Source organism: Dipteris shenzhenensis, chromosome 7 (assembly GCF_047967505.1).
Source record: "Dipteris shenzhenensis isolate YYH24624 ecotype China chromosome 7, Dip_SZ_1.0, whole genome shotgun sequence".
In the NCBI taxonomy this organism is placed as follows: Eukaryota; Viridiplantae; Streptophyta; class Polypodiopsida; order Gleicheniales; family Dipteridaceae; genus Dipteris; species Dipteris shenzhenensis.
The window spans coordinates 52614770-52627712 of NC_141602.1; the positions used below are offsets into that span (position 1 = coordinate 52614770).

Genomic DNA, 12943 nt, shown 5'->3' on the forward strand with positions numbered 1-12943 from the left:
GATGAGGCAAATCAGTCTCGAGGAGAGGCTCTCTGGCATATATCCGCTGCTGAAAATCCTCTGGAGGGCTGCTAGGAGGGGCTGATGGATCTGATCCCAGAAGGAGGTGAAGAAAGCGCGAGATAGCCCAGCCTCGCCAGGGCATTTTTGCCCATCGATGGCCATCAAGGCCTCCAACATCTCGTCAGTAGTGAACGGTGCCAGCAACGTCGCCTGCATGCTGGGCTGAACCAGGGCTGGAATATGCCTCCACACCTCCTCGCGGGAACGTCGAGTGCGAGGGGCAAGCTGCTCCTGCTGGAAAAGAGTCCTGTAAAAGTCGGTAGCCAACCCCAAGACCTCACTCGGATCAGTAACGATGTGCCCCTCCGCTGTCCTAAGACTCCGTAGCTGATCACCTGCTGCTCTCTGGCCATGCGTCCTGAAGAACTCCCTGCACATCCGGTCACCCTTCGGAGCCCAGAATGAGAGGGAGGCGTGATAGGAAAACTCTGAACGGCGCTGGAGAGTCTCCTCAAGAAGGGCTCTGGCTCGAAGGGCCTGGATCCGAAGCTCCTCCGAGCCTGGGGCCGCCTGCTGGAGTCGCTGAATGGAAGCGAGGTCCCTACGAAGAGCTCTCTCTCTGCCCCACCACTCCTATCGAACCTGAAGGGCTGCGAGCTGGCAAATCTGGCTGGACTCCTGTAAAGCCTGCGCCACCGAATCAACCAGATCCATGGACTCGCCCCAATCTCTGTCCCAAAGGCTACCGATACTACTGCGCACGTCCTCCCTCGAGAAGATGGAGTCGGGAATCCGGCATGAACGGGGAGGAAGGGACTGAGCTGCCGAGTCTAATGATAAGAGCACAGGCACGTGGTCGGAAAGTGTCGTCCCTGGCACTATACCCGCCTGACTGCCTCCTTGGGTTCTATGTGTGTGTGCTAGAGGCATAGTTAGGTGCCCATAAGCACTGTTAGGTGGTGGTAGATGCCACATAGGATGATTGAGAGATTCTAGGAGCTGATTGAGGAGATGATTGAGGAGATGATTGTGGAGCTTGGTGGCTCATGTAGAGGTGCCTACATATGGACCTCACCTTTCTTCATTCCATAAGCAAGCAAGCATTCTCTTGTTTCATGTTCAGCTTCATGCTTTCCTTTCACTTCTTCAACATCATCGCCTACTTGCATTGATTAGAGAGTGGTCCGGAATTGTAATTGAGATAACCCCCCTAGGTTGCCTTCATCCGCCAATAGAGGCAATCAAATCTGACGAGGTACCTAGAGCTAGGGTCATCGTCGATGATCCTAACATATCTGATGACCATATAATGCTCCAGCGCCCGGATGGTTCTTTCTTTCGACAAAGAGTTGAAATTGCATGCAGACAGGATCAGTGCAGGATCTGTAGGATCTTTGGGCACTTCATTAGGGATTGCTTTAGAAAGAAGTGGGGGCCTGAAAAGCCTTATGTTACAGCTCCTCCTTGACCTCCTCAGAGTGCTCTTCCATGACATAGTGCTGGTATAGTTCATGATGAAGTGCTCCACCCGACACGGGCTACACAAGCAACATGTGCGGCACCTATTGTCCTTTGATGGACTCCGACCCCCACATCCTATAGATCAGAATGTTGCTGCTCTGGACTCTGCTCCCATTGAGGCCACTGACATTCCCATTCCGGTGGATGCCCCCATTGATGCGGCTATGGACATTCCTGTTCATGTTGCGACCACCACCATTGAAGGTTTTGCTACCTCCCCCTTGGATTTCCCCTCATGCCAATTGCATCTGGTGTATGAACCTCGCCTTTGTACCTCTTCCTTTATAAACTTCCGGTGGTGGCGTCAAAGATTGCAAGATATTTGGGCTTCTAAACTCTCTCTTAGGCAATTGTTCTTTTTATGGAGAGTTTTACTTCAAGTTCTCCCTTTTTGGACAGCTTTTGGCACGTTGTCATATTGCTCCTGCCACTTGTCGATGATGTTTGTGCTATGTTGCATCTGTTTTGGCATTGCCCTAAATCTCATGATTTCTTATTACTTCTATAGCAACGACAAAGGCTTCAGGCTCCTTTTCCTAGTGCTTGCTTTGACAACGAGCGATTCTAGCTGTTTGGATTGCATCCACGAAGGTAGGGATATGATCTTTTTTCTTTGGTTCATATTGGGCACTATGGACTCTATGGAAGGATCGCAATCATCGAGTCTTTGGTGACCCGCTTTTGCTGAATATAAGTTCTTATGGGCATCTTTATGGCCATCATTTTATGATTTTCTACATGCACAGGATTTGGATTATTCTGCCTTCTTGTTATACAATGGGATTTTTTGATGCTCGTAACTAGTTGTTCCTTTCTTTAGGGACTGCTCTTTGTAATATTAATGATAAATGGATTTCACCCACACAAAAATAGTGTGTATGTGTGTGTGTGTGTGTGTGGCTGGGAGATTCCTGGAAGCCGACCTATGGTTGCTCAAGCCTATGCAGATGATTCTTTTTTTATGCCAAAAAATACTGAAAGAGATCTCTCCATGTTTATGTAGGCTCTTTCTTTATATGGACTGGCTGCTTGTCAATTTTCAGAAATCTCGCCTGTTGCCTTTTCATTCAAAAGACTGGCATAGTCTTGTATGGCCAGGGGAAATTCTTCTACCCAATCAAATAGTTAGTCATCTTAATTATCCTCTTGGGTGAAGATTACTCGTGACCAGCAGATTGATTGGGTCCTTGCAAAACTCAAAAAGAAGCTTGAATATTGGCACCTGGCTACTTGGCCTCTACATGTTCGGCTCCGAATTGCTCAATCTATCTTGGTGGCATATATCCAATTTTATTTGCCTTTGATCTTCGTTACCAAGGCTGATCTTACTTCGTTTATGTCCACTGTTATGGATTTTCTTTGGCGTACAAAACATGGCAAGAAAAGCTTGCGCTTACTTCCTTTACAACAGTTATGTTTGCCAAAAATGCATGGGGGATTCAATATTCTGAATATTCATGTGCATATTCTCGCTCATAAGGGGAAAATGATGCTCCAATTTCTGCATGAGGATCACTCTTGGGCTGCTATGATGCATTTTTTGCTTCTTCAAAAATCACCACCCCTGCTTTTGGCTATTGGAGGATTACTTAGTGGGAATTCCTCTTGGGAAGTATTGAAGGCAAAGTCCGAGGTGGCCCTCTCGTCTCTCAAATGCTTTTGGATTGGAAACATCTTCTCTCGCATTTGGCTTGGCATGGATGTGACTCTTTATAGGACAATGCTTTGAGAGCTGAAAGTATTCACTGGTCTCGAGATTTTTATCCACTGTTGGCATTGCAGAAGCCCACGCGATCATATTTCCTTAATTGGATCTCCTCTGTGGTTGATGTCATTCATGATGATGGGACTCTTTTATCATTTCCATTGGCTGCTAGAAAATATGGCTTGGGGATGCTTTATCGCCCTATATGGCAGGCTATTACTTGTATGCTTCACTCTTTTCAGCCGGTTTCGCCCCTAGAAATTCAAGACAGGCTTCAGGATTGGACTCTTCTGCCATTAAATTCATCCATTCGTCCTTTGAAGCTGTCTCACATTACAATGTATTCTTTATATAAAGTTCTATTGCCTCTACCTTGGGTGTCAACTCGAGCAATCAAATGTGGGGATCGACTCGTCCTCTCAAATGGTGGCGGCAACGCTTGAGGCAGATTTGGCATTCCAAGCTTCCTCTTCGACAATAGATCTTTTTCTGGTGCATTTTATTGGGGGTTTTTCCTTCTGGATTCTTGCTCTCATGCCGGTGTATTGTTCCAACTACTTGTCATCGTTGCTTGGCACCCAGAGAGTTTGGCGTTTCCCTGACACATGTGGCTTCATCGAAATTCTTTAGCATAGATTGCGATTACACTTTCCTCATACTACTTTCGGCAGGTTCTTCTGGCTTTTTGGGATTTATCCTCGCTGATCGGAGTTTGACTTGTTCTTTTCCTGGGTTTGGTATTGGGCACTTTAGGCTCTCTGGAAAGATAGGAACCATAGAGTCTATGGTAACCCTAGTTTTTCTAAATTTGGTTTCTTTTGTCACTCTTGGCAGCAATCTCTTTTTGATTGCGTGCAAACTCGCTATATAGAGTATGATGTATATTTGTCCTACACTAAGATTTTCTCTAGATGTATTTTCCAGCTATGTATCTTTTAGCTTCCTAGTTTTGGGATAGCTACTTTGTTATATAAAGCATTCAAAGTAATCACAAAAAAAACAACACAAAAGTGTGTGTGTGTGTGTGTGTGTGTGTATCTATCCTATGTTGAGATTCTCTTGATGTATTTTCCATCATTCCATTCTAGGATGGTGATTCTGTAATCTAAAGCAACTCAATTTTTCACCCAAAAAAAAAAGAGAGTGTGTGTATGTGTGTTTGTGTGTGGGACTCTGTGGATAAACATGAATTGTAAAGTCTTTGGTGATCCAACGTTTTCTATTTTTGCTTTCTTCAAGTGTTCTCTGCAACAATCTTTTTTTGACTGCTTGCAGACTCCCTACATCGAACATGATGTATATTTAGCATATACAGAGGTTTTCAGCTGATGTAATTTCTAGCTCCTCACTTTGAGGTGGTTTTTCTTGTAGTATAAACAATCATGGCTTTCACTTTTAAAAAAAAAAGAGTTTCATGAGATAGATCATGGGAAGCTATCCACATGGCCATTGCATGCTCGCCTTCGATTAGTGCAATCCCATTATAATGGCCTATGTGCAAAAACGGATAGTAAGACGGTTCGCCTATTGAAGTACAACTATATCTATTCGCCCAAGATGCATGGGGGTTTAAATATTTTGAATATTCACAGTCCTGTGATAGCTTGCAATGCTGCACTTTTGCTTACTTCTCTTGAGCAGCATCAGCCATGGACACTTATGCTATCTTGCCTGTTGCTTCTCTTCGTTTTGATGCATTTGGCTAGTGGATTGCAACTCTATCGGATGTTATCGTTGGGCATCTACATGGTAGTATTCCTGGTTGTCCATTTTCTACTCGCCTGCTTCGGGATTGGCATTTTCTACTCGAACACTTGCCCTGGTCAAGCCGTCCTCGTGGTCTTGGGAATACCCTCCGTCTGCAGAGTATTCATTAGAGCCGGGTCTTTGATCTACCATTGGCTCATCTTCATCCTAGGAAGGCCTACTTTCTACATCGAATAGATATCTCCACAGTGGATGATATGGTAGATGACAAGGGCCTTACTCTTTCTTTTCCACATGCAAGACACGTTTCTCTTTGGGTATGCATCACAGGCCTATCTGGTGTATTCTCACTACCATGCTATTTCCTTTCGTGTCAGTTTCCCATTTGTTTACGGATCTTCCTCTTTTGGATTGGAGATTTGATCGAGGCATTCCAGGTTTCTGGAAAGCCAAATTGCCATTGAAACAGAGGCTTTTCTTTTGGAGATGTATAGTGGGAGCTTTTTCCATTGGGGTGAAATTGGCAGCACGCCGCATTGCTTCCCCTTCCTGCCCCCATTGCTCTCATCACCGCGAGACAGTTCCTCACCTATTATGGTCTTGCCCACACTCTCGCATATTGATCACTCATGTTTCTCATTTGCTGCGGCTTCGGTTTCCCTCTATTAGATTTGGAAAACTCTTCTGGATATTTGGATGCCTCTCATCTCAAATGTCTCCATTCTCCTCTTCTTTCACTGGACTCGCTTTTGGGTACTATGGACCATTTGGACACAGAGACTGCATTCTAGGATGGGTCAATAGTTTCCTCAGGCATATATTTTCTTCAGAATGTCCCTCAAGCAATCCTTATATGATAGTTTTGCTGCAAGGGACTTGGATGCTACTAGCCTTGAAGTGTTTTCTAACTGTTTTTGAGTTCTTCCATTGGGCTCTCCTTTGGAGTCTAATGTCATGTACATTGATTTTATGTTAATATAGTAATGTGCTTTCACAAAAAAAAAAGCGTGTGTGTTGTCATAGGTCGATATGGAAGAAAATTGCTGATTTGTTACATCCTTTTCTACCTGTTCCCCTTGTGGTTGACACAGAAAGGCTTATGGATTGGCAATTGCAACCCTCTGCTACATGCTCTCATCCTGTTCCTCTACCTGCCTTGACCTCTATCAAAGCCTACAGGCTTCTTCAGCCTGCTCCATGGATTCAGCAATATGCTAATACTCTGTGGCATATCAGGAAGCCCCTCTCATGGTGGCGGAAGAATCTCCAGATATTATGGAAGTGTAAATGCCTTTGAAACAAAGACTTTTTCTTTGGAGATGCATAAGAGGCACATTGTCAGTGGGAGTCACACTTGCCAAACATCGCATTTATGACAACACACACGCTTTTTTTTTTTGGGTAATATCCAGTACTGTATTTATATGCTCATAAATTTACAAGATGGGAAGTCTCCAAAATAGAGAGTATCCCAAAGATCAGAAACATAAAAAGAAAAGCTCTATGCAAGAAGCATCTATATCACCCTCATGGCAGGCATCATATAAGGATTGCCGCAATGAGGCTCGGAAAGATTCATATGACTTGTGAATCTGCCGACCCAAGTATGCCAAATTATGCTCACTCCAGATTGTTGAAAGAGCCCAATACCTCACCCAAGAGAGAAATAGTGAGTATTGAGACAAAGACCTCATAAATCTGCCAAACAGCCAGAAATGTTTCCCAAATCTGTGACTCGGGAAACGGAGTCGAAGATCATCTGAAATTCTTCCGAGGAGGTTCCTAGAACACTGGCAGTGCTGAAGCAAATGAGGGACAGTCTCTGAAGGAGCCTAACATCGTAAACATGTGGATGGTGCTATTGACATTTTTGCTTGATGTATTTTGAGCATATCTTGCTTTGGGATGCTCATCTTGTAACATAAAAGCAACAATATTTTCACCAAAAAAAAAAAAAGGAAGCGTGTGTGTGTGTGTGTGTGAAACAATCATTTTTACAAAAGAACAAGACTCCGGAAAAGAGCTAATGCCCTATCCATCAGAAACAATAAAAGAAAAGCTCAATGCAAGAGACATCCAGATCCTTCTGATGCAAGGCATCATATAAGGAGTGCCGCAATGAGGCCCGGAAGAACTCATAGGGGTGTTGAAAAGGAGAAGCTAGAAATGCATGATTACGTTGTAGCCATAGGGTTCACAACGTGCAGTATCTGATCTAATGAAAGAAAAGAGAGTACAAGGAAAAAGTAGCTGGTAATCTGCCAAATATCCAGAAAAACCTCAAGAACCTGTGTGCCGGAAATCTGAGAGATAAAAAATAAGAGATCCTGTCCAGAAGGTCCCTGGAATATGGACAAACCACAATAAGTGCTGAATACTCTCAAGAGCATGATGACATCTTGGACAAAGAGGAGAGGCGATCCTTCTTTGAGCCAATTTTACTTCCACCGGAAAAATACCAACAATGCATCTCCAGAAAAAAAGCCTCTGCTTTAATGGCATTTTCAGCTTCCATATTAACTTCAAGGTCGCTTACCACAAAGATAAAGACTTATTCAGATGCCAAAGAGAATTTGCATGATGAGCAATCCATGGAGGAGGTAATATCAATCTATAAGCCTATATGGAAGTCAGTAAATGCAAAGGTTGAGAGGATAATCCTGGACTTGAAGACTGAAGATGCCAATCTTGAAGCCTGTCTCTTACTGCCAATGGAGGAATCGGAACAAAAGGGAGTAAGAGATTTGTAATGGCTTTCCATATGGCTCTATGATGCATCCTAAAATTGTATTGTTGACAGACTGCCGGAAAAGAGAGAATATGCCCCTAGGTATCCACCACATCATTAACGAACCGAATGCCCATCTTCATGAGATTGTAAGCCCTGACTGGTGGTTGTACAACAAGAGGGGAGTAAAAAACAGCACTCGAGTGAAGACTTTCCAGTCGAAGGGATGAAGCTATAGAAGAAGGATGAGGAGACCATTTGATGTGAGAGAGCACTTGCTTCCAATCTTGAATCAAAGCAATAGAAAAAGGGCAGCCATGTATTTTACCTTGAAACTTGCCAAGGACTACTTCCCATGGATCAGTGAGCCAATTCCCATAAGCATTTGTGCGCATCTGGCCACACAAGACTGCCAACATAATAGACCATGGTTGCTATTGCTGAAAAAAAGTCCTAAGCCTCATGCGATTCAAATGCTCACCTAAAATGACGCGTGGTTACATGTCAAGGCTGAAGAATTCTTGCTTGAGCAACACTTTCGAATTCTTCAATCGTGCACCGAGCACAAACTCATAGCTACTACAATTATGAGAGCTCACACAGAATGCCAAGACTCCGAGCAACTTAGGTATATCCAAGAGTGATTTCTGCTTTTCAGTCACCGCCTTGATTACTGAGAGACTCCAGGAGAGGTAGTCAGTTTGCTGAGCTGAGTGATGAGCATGGTAGAGCATATGGCGCAGTGGCTACACGGGTCGACGTGAGCCTGTGAAGAAAGGAGAAGAAGGACGAATAGATAGGCCCATCATTGCAGTCATGCATTACACTATTGCATTGCCATGCATCTAGAGTGATTTGACAAGTGTCAAACATGTCACCCAAACCCATGTGAGGTTTGCTATTTCAACATGTGTGTGTAATATAATGCAAAATAAATTTCACTTAAAAAAAAAAAAAGTGTGAGTGAGAAAGAAAGAAAGACTGAAAGAGAGAGAGAGAGAGAAATTTTGTTCAGTTGGTGTCATTATTGGGCATCGTGCCCTTTATATCATGCCCATAACTCTTAGATGTATGGACACTCCTCTCTAGATATCTATCAATTCTTCTGTTCCTCGCTCCCTTCAGGACACGCATTCTATGGGAGATCTTTCTTTGGCACAGCTAGAAGTGTTCTTCGATTGATTTTAGTTTTGTTGTACTAGCTGTTCTTCATTGGAGCGGCTATGACTGTCTTTTTTTCACTTTCATCTAGTATATGAATAGTAGCTGTTTCACTTTGAGACAGCTATGAATGCTTATCCTTGTTAATGAAAGGTTTCTTTACAAAAAAAGAAAAAGTGTGTGAGAAATTTTTCTCCAAGGTTATGGAGTGTCTTTTGCGAACCAAAACTGATCGTAATGCGCTCCACCTCCTTAAATAGACTTATGCTTGTATGCCCAAGATGCATCATGCATGGTTTCACTCTCACACACTGTTGCTCACCTTTTTGGAGCAATATTAGTCCTCGACAATTATGCTTTCTTGTCTGATAGGTTTTGTTTGTATATGGCCATCGGGTTCCTGCTATTCGAGATGCTATTTTTGGACATTTATATGGGCGGCTTCCTGGGTGTCCCTTTTCTATGCATTTCATTCATGACGAGCAGCAGCTCTTGGATAATCTAGTTTGGTTAGGTTGTCCTCCCGATCCTAGGAACACCCTCCATTTGCAGAGCATCCATTTGAGCCGAGTGTTTGGTCCCCCTTTGGCTCACCTTCAGCCCCGCAAGGCATATTTCTTGCATCGATAGGGTATCTGTTGTGGCAGATGTAGTGGATGATTGGGGATGCACACTTTCTTTCTCTCAGGTCAAGAGACAGTTTTATTTGGGCTTGAATTACGAGCTTATTTGCCATGTCTTTACTGCTATGCTGCAATCTTTTCAGCTTATACCCAACCTGTTTTCTGCTCTTCCTTTGTAGGATTGGAAGTTTTAGTGGGGGCTTCGGGGTAACTTCCCATTGTCCTTTGCAAATCTTTCAGCCAAAAAGGCCTATTGTCTATTATTTCCACAGCCGTGCATTCAAGAACATGCTAATTATTGTCTATTATTTCCACAGTCGTGCATTCAAGAACAGCCGTGCATTCAAGGGCATTGAGAGAAGAGCATCCCCTTCTTTCGTTACACGGTTAGTAATGCCAGGAGATTTCAGCTTGGTAGTAGAGGTTGGAGACCTTCCAGAGTTCCTCAGTGGGAGACATTTGATATCACTCCCGATCTGCAGAGGTGCTTCTGGAGGAGACTCTGGAAATCCCACAGGAATAGAAAGATCACTCTCTTCTTTTGGCTTTCTATCCATGGTGGGATTGCAGTGAACCTTTGGAGATTTCCGCCGGCCCAGCTAGAAGAGTTTTAAATATTTCTAGTTCTCCAGTAGTAGTTGCTCCCTAGTGAATTTACATTACCTTTATAATCCAAGACAAAAAGAAAAACAAGAGAGTGTGTGTGTGTGTGTGGTTTTGCACGTATAACTTGCAAAACCCATAGTTGCATCTGAAATGTGCCTCTTACAGGAATGAGATCTTGGATTCTGACATGTATGCTTTTGCTGTTAGATATGTATTACCTTCTCTCTTGATTCTTTGTGTTTTTCGTTTTCAAAATTTTCCCGTTTTTCCCCTTCTTGTCCATCAGTATTAGATAAGCTATTGAAGTTCTTCTTATCTTCTCCGAGGTTCAATGTGGCTGCTTTTTCAAAATGGATTGGCCTGTAAACATACTTTATCATCTCAGTTTGAACCTTAGAGTCTAATACTGACTGTTATAAGGCTCATCATGAATAAGTGCTGATGGCAGTAGCAAAGGGAAGCTTAAGTTTATAATAGATTTGCATCAGCAGCATGCAAGATGATTGTGCTATAATATGCAATGCTTGATGCAATGTTTTGAAGCTCTCTTTGCTTTTGTCTATAGGTCAACACTTGGGGTTACTCCACCATTAACTTTTTTTCGCCAATGAGTCGATATGCAAGTGGAGGAGGGGGCCCTATTGGAGCATCTTTAGAATTCAAGAAAATGGTGAAAGCATTGCATCAAGCAGGGATCGAGGTAATACGATAAAAGGTGTATCTTCTCCAATCAGGGGAAGAAAAATTACTATGTATAAAAAATGATTGGCATAATGTTTGTGAGTAACTTTAGCTTATGAATGGAGTGCATAGAAAGAAAACACTTGTAGATTGCAATAAAGTAAGATTTCGATTGACTTTTATCTTCAACAAAGTTACATTCTAACATTTTGATTTTAAGCTACAAAAGTTTATGCTGAACTTCCTTATCATTCCTTTTATGTGGGTACACTATTTATCCCATATGATAAGGAAAACACCCTGCTGATGTGTGCTGGCAGGTCATATTAGATGTTGTGTACAACCACACAAATGAAGCAGATGATGAGTATCCTTACACTACTTCATTTCGAGGCATAGATAATCTGGTAACGTATAGTTCGCTTACGTGTGTTATAATTGTATCTTTGTTAACATCTATGTGCTTGGTTGCTTTAACAGGTTTGGTTTTTGGATCATGCGGTCTGTATATGGAATAATTTGTATACTTAGACGTATTTTTGACCAAGGAAAGAGAATGAATTGTAAAAGTGTTAGTTTCATCTGCAGCTAGATGAAACAGCCATGAACAATTAATGCAGCGATGTTCAGTTTCATACTGCAGTCCAAGGATGACGTCAAATGATCCAAGGACCACAAGTTTTGTTTCTTTGATTGGGCGTTTGGAGGGTGCGTTTTTCCAAACACATGGTTTCTTCCTTGGAGACAGTTTAATGACTGTAAAACCTGGGGTTTGCATCTCCACGCAACAGGGACTTTCAAAACAAGGATCAGCAGTGAACAGGTCTAGGGGATATGGTCATCAGTGCTGTGTTTCTAAAGTAGATGATGTCACATGTTAGAGCACTAGATGGACTCCAATTAGTCTTTCAAGGACACATTGGACAGCTGAGGAAAGTATTGTAGTCAAGACAACCACACTCCTTGTGCATATAACAGCACTCTTGGGAGCTAATTCCCCATTCATACCAGTAAATAAGTTTATTATTGTCTACGAAAGACTGAAGGGGCCTATAGTGCCACCGTCACTCCCATTGCTATCTCCCCACATCAATGAGTAGCGAGGAGATATCTGCGGTCTTCATGTGGGTGTCCACCTGAGGTTGAGTCTGTCGAGTCGTGCTCTCTGACTCTCTGGTACGTCTAGTCCCTTGCTGCCCCTCATTTAGGTTGCAGAAAGAGTCCATGATCATCCTTGGATTGGGTTTTGATGGTCCATCATGTGCTCTCCTCTTTGCTCATTCAAACTGATCTCTATGTCTATAGGCCTCGAGGAGGAAAACAGCCATGTGTGCTCTACTGTGCTCTCCTGTGCTCTCCTCTCCGCTCCTTCAAACTGATCTCTATGTCTCAAGGTCTCATTGCTGATTAGGGTATGCCAGAAACTCTCCAAGTGGGATAAAACTGCTGCTGAAAAGACAGTGATGTTGCCCACAATTCCCATAGTACGCAGGGCATTTGAATGCGAATTGATCCTTAGTCTCAGTCTCTGCATATCACATAGTGGGATGCCCTGCCCAATCAAGATCCTCAATGCATGTGGGAGATGAATTTGGGTGTAGCCCGGCAATCTAAATGATCTTTGTAGAAGCTGAGTTTGGTTGAAAGCTTAGTAGGTACCACTTAAGTCCTGTTATTGTGTGGAGCCGCAATAGATCCTCTCTGATGACTTGGTTCACCTCATGGTAGGTGAATGAATGGGTGGAACCTCAAGGTTTTATTGAAACAGTGGTAGTCTGTCCATCTGTAGTCCCAAGCCTACAAACCATCTGCGTGTCTGAGCAGACCAGCTCCTCTGATCTCGCTTCGCCTCCAATACCATAGTTGAAATTAGGGCTAGCCATGACAATCTGCGCCGTTCGGATGTCGTGGTACCAAAGTCCCTAACTCTATGGATATGAGTGACCACGTGGAAGATTGCATTAAGCTGTAGAGGGGTAGCCCCAAACTTAGCTAGTACGATCTGCTGTGGCACTGATGGCTTGCTACAGATCCTTCGATTAATAAGAAGAACTTGAAGGAGCTTTATGCGGGACCAATCAGTCTCCGATAGCTTTATTCTTCCCCCAAAAGGGACTTCCGTACATCTCAGTTGGATGGACAAGCGAATCAGATAGAGAAGACTTGGTATGGAGGTCCTCGAAAGCAATGACACTCAAGTCTAGCTAG

At 43.2% G+C, this 12943-nt stretch overlaps 1 protein-coding gene across 4 annotated transcripts in view; it reads left to right on the top strand.

Annotated features, from left to right (window-relative positions):
- The window catches only part of ISA3 (isoamylase 3), a 241525-nt gene that overhangs the window by 82993 nt on the left and 145589 nt on the right, over positions 1 to 12943 (top strand). For all 4 annotated transcript variants that reach the window (XR_015541293.1, XR_015541294.1, XM_087376756.1 and 1 more), the window contains exons 9-10: positions 10620 to 10754; positions 11056 to 11142. Coding sequence is in view for 2 of the 4 variants with exons in the window: in XM_087376756.1 (XP_087232882.1) it covers positions 10620 to 10754; positions 11056 to 11142 (222 nt within the window). In the remaining 2 variants the exon portion in view is untranslated. The remainder of the gene's footprint in view (positions 1 to 10619; positions 10755 to 11055; positions 11143 to 12943) is intronic.